This window comes from Chinchilla lanigera, unplaced genomic scaffold (assembly GCF_000276665.1).
Source record: "Chinchilla lanigera isolate Chin_1 unplaced genomic scaffold, ChiLan1.0 scaffold00014, whole genome shotgun sequence".
Taxonomy (NCBI): Eukaryota; Metazoa; Chordata; class Mammalia; order Rodentia; family Chinchillidae; genus Chinchilla; species Chinchilla lanigera.
In genome coordinates this window covers 15,441,955-15,456,299 of record NW_004955415.1, presented here as the reverse complement: position 1 = coordinate 15,456,299, position 14,345 = coordinate 15,441,955, and the positions used below count along the sequence as shown (strand labels likewise).

General features: G+C 44.1%; 1 protein-coding gene across 1 annotated transcript; it reads right to left on the bottom strand.

Moving 5' to 3' along the window:
• Nucleotides 1–1,655: 1,655 nt before the first annotated feature.
• On the bottom strand, nucleotides 1,656–13,987 carry Prnp (prion protein). Its single transcript, XM_005380818.2, has 2 exons — nucleotides 13,882–13,987; nucleotides 1,656–4,008 (listed from the first exon to the last, which is right to left on the bottom strand). Exon 2 carries the CDS (start codon nucleotides 3,996–3,998, stop codon nucleotides 3,264–3,266), a length of 735 nt encoding a protein of 244 aa, XP_005380875.1. The 5' UTR covers nucleotides 3,999–4,008; nucleotides 13,882–13,987; the 3' UTR covers nucleotides 1,656–3,263.
• Between the last annotated feature and the right edge of the window lie 358 nt (nucleotides 13,988–14,345).

Below are 14,345 nucleotides of genomic sequence, written 5' to 3'. Positions count from 1 at the left end.
GCAGGGGTAGTGGGTACCTCTTTGGGCTCATCCTTAGGGAAGAGGAAACAAAGGCATCCCCAGGCAGTTCTCCTGAAGTACCTGCTCTTGGGGTCTTGTGAATAACTTGTGAGTTATTTTTAAATTTATTTTTTCTTTCCTTTGCATAAACATTCCTTTTGCACAACTCACAGGAACTGGAGGTGAAAGGAAAACCCAGAAGCCTGAGGAAGATACATACGGTTATCATTCATTCTGGCCCTACAAATACCTATGCATTGAAAGATTTGTCCTCTTACACAGCTGTGTGTGTGTGTGTATGTGTGTGTGTGTGTGTGTGTGTGTGTGTGTTGGGATCTGAGTCCAGGGTCTTGCATGTTACGTAAATGCTCTACCAGTTGGCTACCAGTAAGCCAACTCTCAGTGGGCTATTTTTGAGGAATTAAGATTGTCAGATAACGAATGGTTTAGCTTTAAGTAATTATGAAAGTGCCAAAAAGGGTAGAGTGAAAATAGCTCTAGCAATTGTTTCAAGGATCGACTTTGAGGCCTATTTGTGAGTCATGCTTTTGGGATTTTGTGTCATTTCATTCAGTAGCTTTTTGAATGATGGTGGTCTCAAGATGTTGACTCACCCCTTTCTGTCCTAATATAAAGTCAATACTCTGACAGCTGCAGGGTATTCACAGTGTATAGTGCACTTTTTAAACTTCGTATTTTTCTGATGTCTCAATGGGTGCACCAGTGTGATAAGGTTGCACCTGCCAGAGTTGCCTTTCTTATCCACTCCACTCTAACTTGGTGACACTCAAAGGTGCCAGTGAAATCCCTGAATACCTTCATTGCATGAACTCCACCCTGGCCTCCAGAGCAGGTGCTGCCCACGCCTTCCCTTTCTGGGTCTCCTTGAGCTGCTTGATTGAGTTGTGAGTTGCACCTTAAGACCTTCTCTTACAGGTCCCTGTGCGGCATGCGATGTTTCTCTCTGACCTGGGAGTATCACAAATCCCTTAATTTGTGGCCTGAGTGTGATTTCCTGGGGGGCCCTGCTCCCTCATTGATAACACGGGCATTTGCCAAGACATTAATGCTGTGATTTCAACCACTGTCACTTTGTGTGTTTAGTGCCTGCCTTTAGTAAATTACAGTTGCTAAAGAAAACCACTGCCAATGCTAACAGGAGCACCACAGCAGGGTGGGAGAACAGGAAGTGGAACCTGTGTATTATGAGCAGAAAGACTGTGACAAATCACAGTGACCTTTTGGTCTGAAGGTGAGAAGAGTGACTGTCATTGCAGCTGAGTTAGGTATGTACTTCAGAGTTTAAGTTTCATTTTAACCAGTGGTGGAGCACTTGCCTGGCATGCATGAGGCCGAGGGTTCCATCACTGGTACTAGCAAAAAGAAAGAAGAAAATCGTTTTCCAAACCCAGGACAGAAAACTGCTCCCAGAGTGTGAGGCCCCCATTTTCCTGCCTCACGGGACCTTTGCATTTTACCCAGGGCTGAGCACACTGAGACATTTTAGAAAAGGGAGCAGAGCTGAGCTGGCGCACGGTGGCTGGAAGTAAGAATGCGCGCAGGATCGGGGCAGGCAGCTGAGACCGGAGGCCTGACGGTGCTGCCCATCCTGCCCACGCAGGGCAGGCACCGGTGAAACAACCACACTCATGGGCTGTGGTCACTGTAGCTAGGTTTAATTTCAGTCAGATAGTAAACACGTACAAACTTCTTATACAACAAAACAAGTACATGCGAAGTTACAAATATAGAAAATATAAAGTACATGCATATTTCCAAGACCAGTTAGTGGTGTCCACTTTGGACTTTTATACAAAACTGTTCAGTGCACATTATAAGCTTAAGGGCTATGCAAAAGGGTTCCCACATTTTAGGTTTATTTAATGCCTTACAAAATGGCTAATGCATTAGACACTTCAGATGTTACTGCTCTAAACAAAACTTCTAAGTTTGCCATATGCAATATGTATTTTACAGATACGTTTTACATAGAATACCCACATAGTGCAAGCCAATAACATTGCAGAATAGTAATAGATATTTGCTAGGTGACAGTACTAAATAATTTAGTGAAGAATTGACCTTAATTTGACAATAGTAATAGAATTTCTTCTTCCACTTGGAATGGATATTTCTGTCATCTGCAACTTATTTTTTTAGATTGTCTCCTTGTTCTTTGATTTAAAAGCAAATTATAGGAACTAAGGACTCGACCTAATTCTGGTTTTGCACAATTCTGAGGCAGAAATGAAGAAACGTGAGCCTTCTGGCCTGCACCGTGACACTTTTTCTTACGTAATCCTCCAGAGGCCCGTGCTTTGCAACTGCAGCTTTCCCGGGAGTTGCCATCTCCTGGTTCCTCCCAAACAAGGCTAAAATCATTCTAGTGTCCAGTAAATGAACAAAGAAACTTTGCCTTCAGTGCGTAGAAGGTAAGTAATTTCTGTGCTGCCTCGGGTACCTGTGTTTATGTTTCTAAAGAAAGGGTGCCGCGTGTGGATGCCTTACCCATCCCACACGGGAGGCTGTCTCCAAGGGCAACATTCGTAAACGCTGGCGCCTTCAGTCCCAGAAGCCTCCGGTCTGTGTCACAGTCACGCTCACCTTCTGTGAGTGTGGCCTCCGCTTGGAGGCCTAGGGTTGCAGTTTTTTCCTCTTGATGCAGCAACTGCTGTGCAGCCCCCATGGCAAAGGCTCTCTGTGGACACAGGACATATTCCCGCAGGCTGAGCTTGCAGCCCGAGGGTGAAGGATTTCTATTGTTTGCTTTTCCATCTTTTGAATGAGTATCATGTGGCCTTTTCTTAAAATTCGGCAGAAATGCTGTGAGGTTTTCTTAGAGTGGAAGAGAAAAAATTTCCAAACTGCTATAAAAATCATTGCTAAGCTGCAACATTCATGTCCTGAGCTCTGGCTACTGAAGGAGCCACAGAAGTTCAGGCAAAGATATTTGACAACTGGAGATCTGCTTCAGCCTCAACCCGGTGCACTAGGCCAAAAATAAACCTACACTAACCGCTGATTATTTGCTGTTATACTCTTACCGGCCTGCAATGGCCAACGAAGGACTCAAAGGGGCCTTGAATAAATAGCATCTGGGTCTACCCTACGTTTTCCAGTGCCCTTTGGTGCCAAGGGTATTAGCCTATAGGGGACAAAGAGAGAAGCAAGAATGAGATGCCACCACTAAAAGGGCTGCAGCTGGATACCCCTCCCCCAACCTGGACCAAGATGAAGAAGATGGTACAAATAGGAAGTCTTCCTCATCCAACTATCAGGAAAATGAGGAAGGAGATGAGGAGGATCACAGGTGGGGAGGAGAAGAGCACCAAGCCAGCCCTGCCGTGGTAGTAGTAGGCCCGCGACTCCTTCTGGTATTGCGTGGTGCACATCTGCTCCAGCACGCGCTCCATTATCTTCACATCGGTCTCGGTGAAGTTCTCCCCTTTAGTGGTGGTGGTGACCGTGTGCTGCTTGATCGTGATATTGACGCAGTCCTGCACAAAGCTGTTCTGGCTGTTGTACTGATCCACAGGCTTGTAGTACACTTGGTTGGGGTAACGGTACATGTTTTCACGGTAGTAACGGTCCTCGTAGTCATTGCTGAAATGAATGAGGGGCCTGCTCATGGCGCTCCCCAGCATGTAGCCGCCGAGACCCCCCACTACTGCCCCAGCCGCCGCGGCACCCGCCACGTGCTTCATGTTGGTTTTGGGCTTACTGGGTTTGTTCCACTGACTGTAGCTGCCACCTCCATGACCCCAGCCACCACCATGGGGCTGGCCCCAGCCACCGCCGTGGGGCTGGCCCCAGCTACCGCCGTGAGGCTGTCCCCAGCCACCACCATGGGGCTGGCCCCAGGTCCCCCCGCTGTGGGATGGGTAACGGCTGCCCCCAGTGTTCCACCCTCCTCCTGGTTTTGGTCGCTTCTTGCAGAGGCCAGAGTCACTCCATGTAGCCACAAAAAGAACCAGCAGCCAGCAGCCAGCCTTCACCATGATGAATGCTCTGCAAAAGGAAGAAGAAGGCATCAGTGTCCTGCATTTATGTTGAAAGCACTTGACGCCTGCTGCATAATGGATGAACACGCAGCAATAGCAACAGCCGCTTGGTCATAAACTTCTCATATCCTGGGCCTTTCCTGGACAGCACTTAGGAGAAAAGTGATCAGAAGTAAAGAGAAGCGTAACTTATTTTTTTTTTTAGAGTAGGAAATATAAATTGAGAGAAAGACAGCTCCTGCCTAAGAGAAACAGAACAGGACCCAGAAGGTGGGTTGCCCCCATGCCTCATTTTTGTTCTCTGGGGCAAATTTGAAGTTTCTAGCTCTGTTTCCTAGAAATTTGGTAAGGTGGAATGCCAGCAACATCGTTTAGAGAAAACATAACCTCCAATTGGCTAATTGCACCTTGTCTGGGAGGAACTATTTCCCCTTACCCTCTACCCAGTGGGCTGGCCATGGCTTTGAGCTTCTTAGACAGGTGGTTCTTGGAACCAGGCACGTTCTTGTGAGAACCCTGGAAGCTGTACCATTGGCTATCAGGTTCTAAAGGGTACTGACCTTCTATACCAAGGGGATCCCTTTACCCACCAATGTGGATCTAATTTTCTGAACCAGAGCAGTCACAGGCAGGTGTTAGGTGTGGACACCACCCTGAGTCAAGGGCTGCTGTGTGGACACCAAGTGTGGCCATGGAAGTCTTATAAGTCCCATGCCTAGTTAGGAAGCACCCCAGGTGGGTGCTGGGGATTAAGTAACTCTGAAATAGCTGTATCTCTCTTCTCTGGCAGGGATATGGCAAGGAGGGAATAAGTCTCGCTTGTTTGCAGCTGTGTCCTTGGGGACAGGGGCAGTGACTGGCACCCACCAGGACACATCAGATTTTGTTAAGTGAAGCAATCAATGTCCCTGAATTTATAAATGCCAAGAAGGGTTTCCTCAAAGAAATTCTCAGTACAATTTTACTAGAAAAAGGAAACACCTAGGATTTTGCAAGTTTACTTGTAAACTCATTGCTTTCTCTATAGAGGACGGACAGAGATACTTAAAGTGGGCAGCATTCACAGTAAGTGCAGCCACACACTTGCTGAGTGTTTCAGTTCAGCATTTGATAGTTTGTAAGTGATTTCTTCTAGCTTTTGGTACCAGAGAAATCTTTTTTGTGTGTGTGTGGTTTTTTTTTTTTCCCGTACCAGGAATCAAACTCACAACCTTGCACTTGCCAGGCAGGTGCTGTGCCGCTGAGCTAAATCCCCAGCCCCTCAGAGAAATCTTATATACCAGGGCTAGCACGTTTAGAAAACAACAAACAAGCCAAATATCACAATTTATGACCCTTTGCAGAATGTCCTTCATCAAATTACAAACCTCCTTTCAGATTAAATACCTCATTTAACCTCAGTGCTTAGTTCCAAGGGCAGAGGCCAAAGACAGAGTAGAAAAAGATAAACAGTACCACTAGGTCAAATCACATGATCCAGGGGCTGGGGATTTAGCTCAGCGGCAAAGTGCCTGCCTGGCAAGCGCAAGGTCGTGAGTTCAGTTCCCAGCACCGGAGAGGAAAAAAAAAAAAAAAAGAAATAAAAACAAATCACATGATCCAAAGTATCACTGTGTCGCAAAACCTAGAATGGCACATGCTGCCGTGCTGCAGTTAGTCTGGTGCCCAGCAATGGGGTTACTATAGAATTTCTAAGAATTAGAAAATTAGTTTTCATATCCTGTGCAGCTAGTGACTAAACTGGGTAATAGCTATAGGAAGAATTATTAAACAAAGAAGTGAGTTCACATCCTGTCTATGTTTCCATTAACCTTACTGAAATCGGAAGTGCTGTCTTGGTGGTCATCAGTAAGAGTGTATTTGAGAAGTACTAGTGAAATTACTCAGTCTTACCAGTTAGCGTTTTGAAGGCCTGGTTGGGTGGGGTCACAGGCGCAGGGTTGGGGATATGCTCACGGCCCCATTCCTGCTCCTGCACCCTCAGTCCCCAGTCTCCTGCACTCCTCCTTCCGTGGCTGACTCCCCGCTTCTTTGTGGGGCGCAGCTCTCAGCCTATGCTGTTCACACACCCTAGGGAACCCGACTAGGGGACTGTTCCCTTGGTTAACAGCTCCCATTCAAAGGGTTTTTTAAGTCCATTACTATTCATCCCACCCAACCTCAGAGAGTCAATCCAGCCAACACCCTGGAGTTAGTCTTGAATTTTTCTCTAGCAGTTTGTTTGGTCTATCTGCAGAGCCTACAGGCTCGATCCTGAGTAAATGCTAAGCCCCTGGGCCTTTCCGTCTCCCAACACGGCTGTATGAGCTAAGCCTCCACCCGGTCTCCCCAAGTTCTCCTGCAGCCTCTCTGCTTCCCGCCAGCCTGCACTGGTGCTCTCCACACGAAGTCCTGACCATGTGGCCCTCCTCTGTCCACCTCCAGCCCTTCCTCCGACCCAGCAAACATGTCACAGCTCCGGGCCTTTGCAGCTGCTGTCCCCTCCCAGCAACTCACATGTCTTCACACTGATTTCCCTATGACAGTGCCCCACCCTCACCTATCCTGCTTCGCTTTTTTCCAAAGCAGTCATGGCTACTCGGTATCTTATTTACTGTATGCTTATTATTTTGCCTGATTCATAAACATGCAAAATAAATCCCGAGTGGATGAAAAACTGTGAAAATACTAATGGTAAGGCATGAAAAGAATAAGCAAACTATAAAAATAAAGTATTTATAATGGGTGTCTAAAGAGAACCCTATTTATAAATTTACAGAATGCTCTCCTCTGTAAAGGCCAGCAGATAGCTTAAAAAAAAAGCTGGGCTCTGCAAATGCCTGGAGACACCGCCTAGTGAGGAGGCCCAGAGGACAGGTGCTGGGCGCAGAAGGTGGCGGGGCCCGAACAGCATGTGGAGGGCAGGCGGGCAGTGTGCAGCACAGGCGGGTTGCAGAAGCACTGCGTTTTTTTTTTGGCGGGGGCGGTCAGGTAAGGGCCTCACATGCCAGGCAGGCAGGCATCCCAACAGCCCGCACAGTGTACGCCGGCCGCCCCTGTGCCAACACTATTAGTGCCCAGTGTCCTGGCTGGATGCTGGATGCTGGATTGAGTGCTGGTCTAACGATAAGGCGAGGGAGTCTGTCTGGTCTTGAGCCAAAGGCACTGGAGGTGGGGTTCTTGGGTTCTTTTTCAGGAAGAGTATCCTGGAAAATGGACTTGGGACGAGAGTGTATGTGTGTGTGTGTGTGTGTGTGCGTGTTTGTGTGTTTGTGTGTCTGTGTGCGTGCGCATGTGAGGCAGGCAGGAGGCAGGGAAACTAGTTACTAGGTTGGCACAGTGGGGGAGGTAAAAGAAGCTGGTGGGCTTGGCCAGGGGAAGGAGATTCAGGGATGGCAGTGTGACCCACAGGCGCCTCTGGAAGCTCAGGATTTGACTTGGAAGAGGTGAGCTGGCACTCAGGTTTCTGTACTAGGCAACTGCGTGGCACGGACATGATACAGAATGGACAGCTAGCCTGGAGGGAGACGAAGAAGGGGCCTGGCTTTGGCAACGCTGTCAAGCTACATGTGGGAGCACAGATAATAGCAGACCGTGAGCTTCGTGGCTCTGGAACTGAGGAACAACCATGAACTAGACATCCAGCTCTGGGCGCTGTCCCCGTAGGGACAACGGATGGCAGAGCCGGCCACAGAGCTACTGCTGGCCAGTGAGCTACTGAAACCAAATACTGATAATTGGGTAAGTCAGATAACTGCAGAATGTATCATTTCAAAATCAGTTGAGAAGAAGAAAAGCAATATTTAATTATGAAGAGAATTGAAATAATGACTTCATTTAGAGGATCATTTCGAAAGGGGGACTCAAAACTTACATGAGAGCTATAAGTGTATCTTTCTATTTGTAATAAATTAGGAAGAGCTTATATTATTTACTCCAAACTCTCACTCTACAAATCAGGCCACCATGACTGACGATTCGTGAAATTGCTGGGACTGCAGACTGGGTCCGAGTCCTGGGCAGCACTATGACATTACTCATCTCAGATGCTCCCTGGACACAGTCAGGCTATGGCCTAGTCCTCTGGTACTGTTCAAGGTCTTCTAGTAAGTATTTCACCAAGGTCAATACCTGTTTAGCATGAAGAATACTAAGAATTCTCTTTAAAGAATAACAGTAAAAGAAAACTCTCCTAATTTGATAATTATACAACCAAAACAGCAAACATGATAGATAACCCTGAATACATTCCTTTAACGATCAGAACAGTCCACTGTTCCAGGGCTGAAGAGCACGTCTGTGCCATATATAAATAAAGACCAAGAAGTAGAAAGTGAAAGAACCACAGGGGAACAGCTTGTGCTGATGTTATCTGCAATGAATATGACCACATATGTAAAAAATCCAACAGAATCAACAGAGGTAAAGTGAGAACCAATGCTAAAGTTCAGCCAGGTCACAGATACAAAATCAGCTTACAGAAAACAACAGCATTTTTCCTGAACAGCCCACAACTGACTGGAGGAAAAAACCCCAGATATTCACAATAGCAAGAAAATGTACAACACCCAGGAATTGACTTAGAAGAGATTTCTCTGTGGGAAAAGTTAAAACTTTCAAAAACAGAACATACAAAATGATCTGAAAGGTGGAAAGGCATACCATCTTTCTTATTTCATTTATCTCACTGTTAGAATGTCAAGTACCTCCAAATGGACTGAAAATTTCAATAAAATGCTGCTCAAAATTCCAGGTAGACTTTTTTTGAGGGGTTCCATAAACTCACATGGGAAAGGATGAATAGCAAAATTAAGCTCAGAATGGAAGAGTAAAGAGGAGAAACTGCACAATATTAGACATAAATCATATAACAAAGCCACAGTAATCAGGACCAGATGGGAAAGATTCAGGCACAGACCAAGGGACCAAAGAAAACAGAGTAAGTTCAGAGATAAGCACATGTGTGTACATCGTAACAAGGACTTGATATTCGATAAAGTGGGCACCACAAATCAGTGTAGGAGGTCTGACCCTGTGGGAAAGCTGGAGCAAAATAAAAATAAATAAAACTGCTCCCTAACACCACATACAAGAGTAGACTTTAGCTAGGTGCGGCAGTTCATACTTGTAACCCTAGCTACTTGGCAGGCTGAGGCAGGAGAAGCGTAAGTTTGAGGCCAGCCTGGATGGCTTAGTGAGATTTTATTTCAAAATAAAATTAAAAAGGTCCATAGAGTACAGTTGGGTTCATTTTCCAGTACTGAGAAGAAGAAGAAAAGAGTAGACTATCGATGATCTAAATGCAAAAGGTAAAAGTATGGTGTCAGATGGAGAAAACATAGGCACATGTCTTCGTGACCTGAAGGAGGCACGAGGAAAGGACATTCTAGACAAAAAGCACAAACTCAAAGGCAAGTAAGTGATGAGTCTGATTACATAAAAATTAAGAATTCTTTTTCAACGTTTTGAGGAATACTATCAACAAAGGTAAAAGAAAGTGGACACAGAAGTAAAAAGTATTTGTAGATTTTAAAACCAACAGAGGATTCATTTATTTGTAGAATCTACAAGGAATTGCTGCAAAGCAGTAAGAGACAGTAAGTCCATTGGATGGATGGCCAAAAGGTATAAACCGATAATTTTCAGCAATGGGAAGTGCAAAAGGATATAGAAAGATACTCAAAATCATCAAGAACCTGACCAATGAGACAAAAATGATATATCACTTACACCAGGCTGGGACAAAAAAAGAAGCTGAGTGACAGCAAGAGAGCCGGGGTGTGGAGTTACAAGGAGCTATGTGGCTCTCAGAGGACCATGGTGGGTACAACTGAACACATAGGACGAGAATAAACCAAATGACTGTGTGACTCAAAAAAATTAAAACACCCAAAAAGCAGAAAGAGAAAAATTCGTAATAAACTGTCAAAGTAATAAAGAAATAATAGAGATAAAAATAGAATTTAATAAATAAAACCCCCCAAAATGTCAACCTCTAAATAAAATCAAGATTATTTGAAGCATCACTGGAGATGCTGCCCCAGCAAGGATTAAGGCAGTTCTCATGGGAGTGAGTTAATTCTCTGGAGAGGGAGTTATTATAAAATTGAGCTCAGCCTTGCATCACTTTTTGGATTCCTGTCTGGTGATATACTTTCTCCTTATGTATGTAAGGAGATGGTACCACCTTATGTATATAAGGAGATGGTACCACCACTGTGGTACCATCCAGCATGAGGCCTTTGCATGGCCCAAGCTGATGCCAACTCTGTGCTCTCAAGCCTCCAGAATAAACAAACTTCTCTTTATAAAGTCACCCAGCCTCGGGTATTTTGTTACAGCAACAGAAAACAAAGCAACCCAAATAGTTTCATACATATCTTAAATGGACACAGAAGTCTAAGGTTCTTAGACTTAAGTCTAAGGTTCTCAGACTGGGTCACACGTCTAAGGTTCTAGTATTGTATGGGGGGGTGCTGAGTTCACAAAGGTGAGTATAATATTTAGCTTGGTGGGTTCAAGGATTGAAAAAGATGTCACTGTGTCTGGAGCCTTATGAGACAGAGGGCAAGCAGACTGCAAGACTGTGGTTAAGAATCTTGAAAGAGTAACAGGAAAGCAGCTCATCCTAATCACAGTGCAAAGAAAAAAATGCAGTGGGGCAAGAAAGGGAGTGGAGAAATCAGTTCGGAGGAAGATGGCAGCATGTCATGGGATGGTGCAGATGTGCCTGATGACTTGTCAATAAATGAGATTATTTTGTAGAGATAGCCAGTCAGACTTGCTGATAGACTGATAAGTGAGAGCTGCCCAGGCTTGTGGCTTTTGTAACAGGTAGGCAGATGAAGAAAGTGCCTCTGAAATAAGAGCAATGGGTGGAGGCTGTGGTTGGGCAACAAAACCAAGAGTTTTACTTTGGACCCACAGACTGTGCCATATCTCTGAGATACTCAAGTGTGGATATCAGCATAGGCAATTACTGTAAGAATGTGGACTTCAGTGGGGCAAGACATTTGGGTATCTCCACCTGTGATTTAGTGTTCATAGGCAACAGGATAAAGGGTCAGGATTCAAACCCCTGTGTGAAGAGTGGCCCTCAGGCATCTTGCTGCCCAGCCTCCAGCAACAGGGTGGGCGCAGCCAAAGGACAGTATCATCCAACCAATTTTATTTTATTTTTTATCATCTAACCAATTTTAATAGTTCAGCTAAAGAGAATAGACTGTGACTAGTAAGGATTATTTTACGAACTAAAAATTGGCTCAACAATCAGGGAATCTATTAATAAGTGAAGGAAAGAAAAACTGAAGATTAACACCAATCAACACCAATTCCTGATTCTTTTAGAAGCTCAAGCTACTTTTAAAACTTTGTGTAGGGAGCTGGGCATGGTGGCACGCAACTGTAACACCAGCTACTCAGGAGGCTCAGGGAAGAGGACTGCAAATTCCCATCAGCTTGGCAACTCTCAAAATAAAAAGGGCCGCGGAGGTAGCTCAGTGCTACAGTGCCTGCCAGCATGCCTGAGGCCTTGGTTTCAATTCCCAGCACCACCAAAAAAAAAAGAAAAAAAGGACTGGGGATATAGCTCAGGGGCACAGCATCTGCCTGGCAAGCACAAAGTCCTGAGTTTGATTCCTGAAACCAAAAAAAAAAAAAAAATTTCATAGATGGTGGGGAGTGTGGCTCAGTGATAGGGCCTGGGTTCAGTCCAGCATCACACACAAAATTTGTGTCACATTGGTATGGTCGGTCCCTTTCCATCAAGAGGGGCTATCACAAACGCAGTCTGCATCCTACAGTGACTTAAAGAGGAAAGGCATTCTGATTAATGTGATGAACAAAGGAATAATGTAACCTATTGCTGTTATAACTTTAGATTGTTCTGAAAGTTCATATAAGTGAACTTTCTACCTGGAAAATTCACAAAAACTACCCCCAAAAGATCTTAAATAAGTGAGTTCATTAAGGAGATAATTCTGTACATCAACACATAAAAAACTAGTGAGTCCATAAGTCAGCTGTAATTATTTCAAAGACTTACTGGCAATAAAATAATAGCAGTAAAAATTCAAAATGCCTAGGATTTATCTTCAAAGTAAACAGCAGAACTTATATGAAGAAAGCTATAAAATTTTACTGAGACATAAAAAAAGACTGGAAAAAGAGAATAGTTTTTGCATGGGAAAACAGTATTGAAAGATACCAAATTTACTTTCAAATAACCCGAAAGTCAACATGATTTTGTCAAAATTCACAAAGAAAATTATTCAAAACATGCTGAAATGATAAAAATTAAAAGGTCTAGTAGAGATGTAGCTCAATCATACAGCACTTGCCTAGCATGAGGCCCTGGGCTCAATCCTCAGTACTTAAAAAATAACCAGAAATGGTTTTTTTTTTTTTGGTACTGGGAATGGTACTCATGACCTCAGGCTTGCCAGGCAAGCACTTATGCCGCTGAGCTACATCCCTGGCCCCAGAAATAGTTTTGAATGAGATGGAAATCCAGAGTACACTTGGTCAGCCAGGCATTACAATACAAAGGTACAATAAAATCACGTGACATCAGTTGCAACAGCAGAATGGCAGAGCCCTGGAACTAGAGAGAAGGTACAAAAAGATCCAGAAATTACCTCATTTATCCCATTCGCTTTTGTCAATGGGGACTGAGTATGAGCAGGTTAGAATTTGTTCCAAGATCACAACAGCCCAAGATGATGGAAATGAGATCTAAATACAGGGAGCAAAGTCTTCTGGCCAGGTAAGGTAGTGGACTGACAACCAACCCTCAACTCAGAGCAATACACTACAGCTTAAAGATGCACTGGCTCAACGATCAAAACAGTACCCCCCTCCCCACACACCTCAGGGTCCTCAGGGAGATATTTTCTCTCTCTGGAGGCAAGTAGAACCCATTTGTCATATTTTCATCTTTTTAAGTCATTGACCCTTAAAAAATTTGATGCAAGCCATGCAGTCTTTTGGGGAAAGATCAGAGTAGGCTTTTTTTTTTTTTTTTTTTTTACTGGTACCTTACAGCCCAGCCCTGAATTAAAAGGAGCAAACTTTTAAAAAACAACAGTGCTAGAACCCAACACAGTAAAACCTGAGAGTGTCCAGCAGTGGTATTTATGAGGCAATAACAGCTTCCTAGGAGACTGGCACTCCAGTCAGGTTTCACAGCTAGGTCCTCAGGAATCTAACACTTAATATTTATTACTGTCTTTCATAAAATGGCACTTCCTAGAAGTGATCACACATACACAGGACAAAAAGGACTGTTTAACACACACTACCATAACAGCAATAAATAGAATACAGTAGGACAAAAAGGGTTATTTAACAAGTTGGGGCCAAAACTCTTCCAATTGTAAGGGCTGCTGCTACATGCGCTATTCATTTGAGGATTATAATGCTGTAGCCATCCAGGGTTAGCCACAGGCGTGCTTTGAATGTTTAATATGCAGCCGTTCACAGCTGATATTGTTGCCTTAGAAAAGAAATAAGATCTGGAAAGGGAGACCGGAATGAGTAAGTTAAAACTTCAGTTTAGAAAAACCTTTCACCTTGGCTTTGTCAGCTGGTTGAGAGTCACAGTCATTGTCAATTTGGTGCCGAAAGTTTTAGTTATTGTCATTTTATTACATGATTTTCTAAACAGTTGCTCGCTTACACAGTTCTGCGTAATTCTAGAGCAAGCTGTGGTCCTTGCTCTGGAAAATCAAGCTGCTTTTATAAGAAATGAGGAAGCCCTAAGTGTATTACACATTACCAAATTGCTGTGAGAGCGAGGGCTGTGATTACACTCTTTCCCACTCCTGTTTCCTGGAACAGGCGTCAGATTCCAACCATCACAGGGCCAGATTCCCTGGGGTGCACACAATCTGTTGTGACTCACCTGGCTTTGACCAGTGCCTCTGGGAAGACAGAATGCTTTGGCTTGGCCTAAATCGTTCAGTTTTCAAATATTTCAGGCGTCCTTCAAAACAGTAATAAAAAACAAGAATTGTTAAATGAATCTAAGACCTGATTCTTTTTTTTTTTTTTTCTTTTGTCTTTTTGAGACAGGGTCTCACAATGCAGTTCAGGCTGGCCTTGAGCTCACTTTGTAGCCCAGGCTGGCCTCGAACTCTCACTCCTGCTGCCTCAGCTCCCAGAGTGCCAGGGGGGATTTATTTTAAAAATGGAAACTTGCCCCATCGTTCAATCTCCACGCTGTAAATAAGTAAATAAATAAATGACTAAAAATTAAAACGTGAATTATTTTAAAAATGACATTATTTATTGAAAGTTATATATCAACGAGAGCTATGATCATATATAATTTCTATTAATACTTCCCAGGCTCTTCCTTCATGTCTG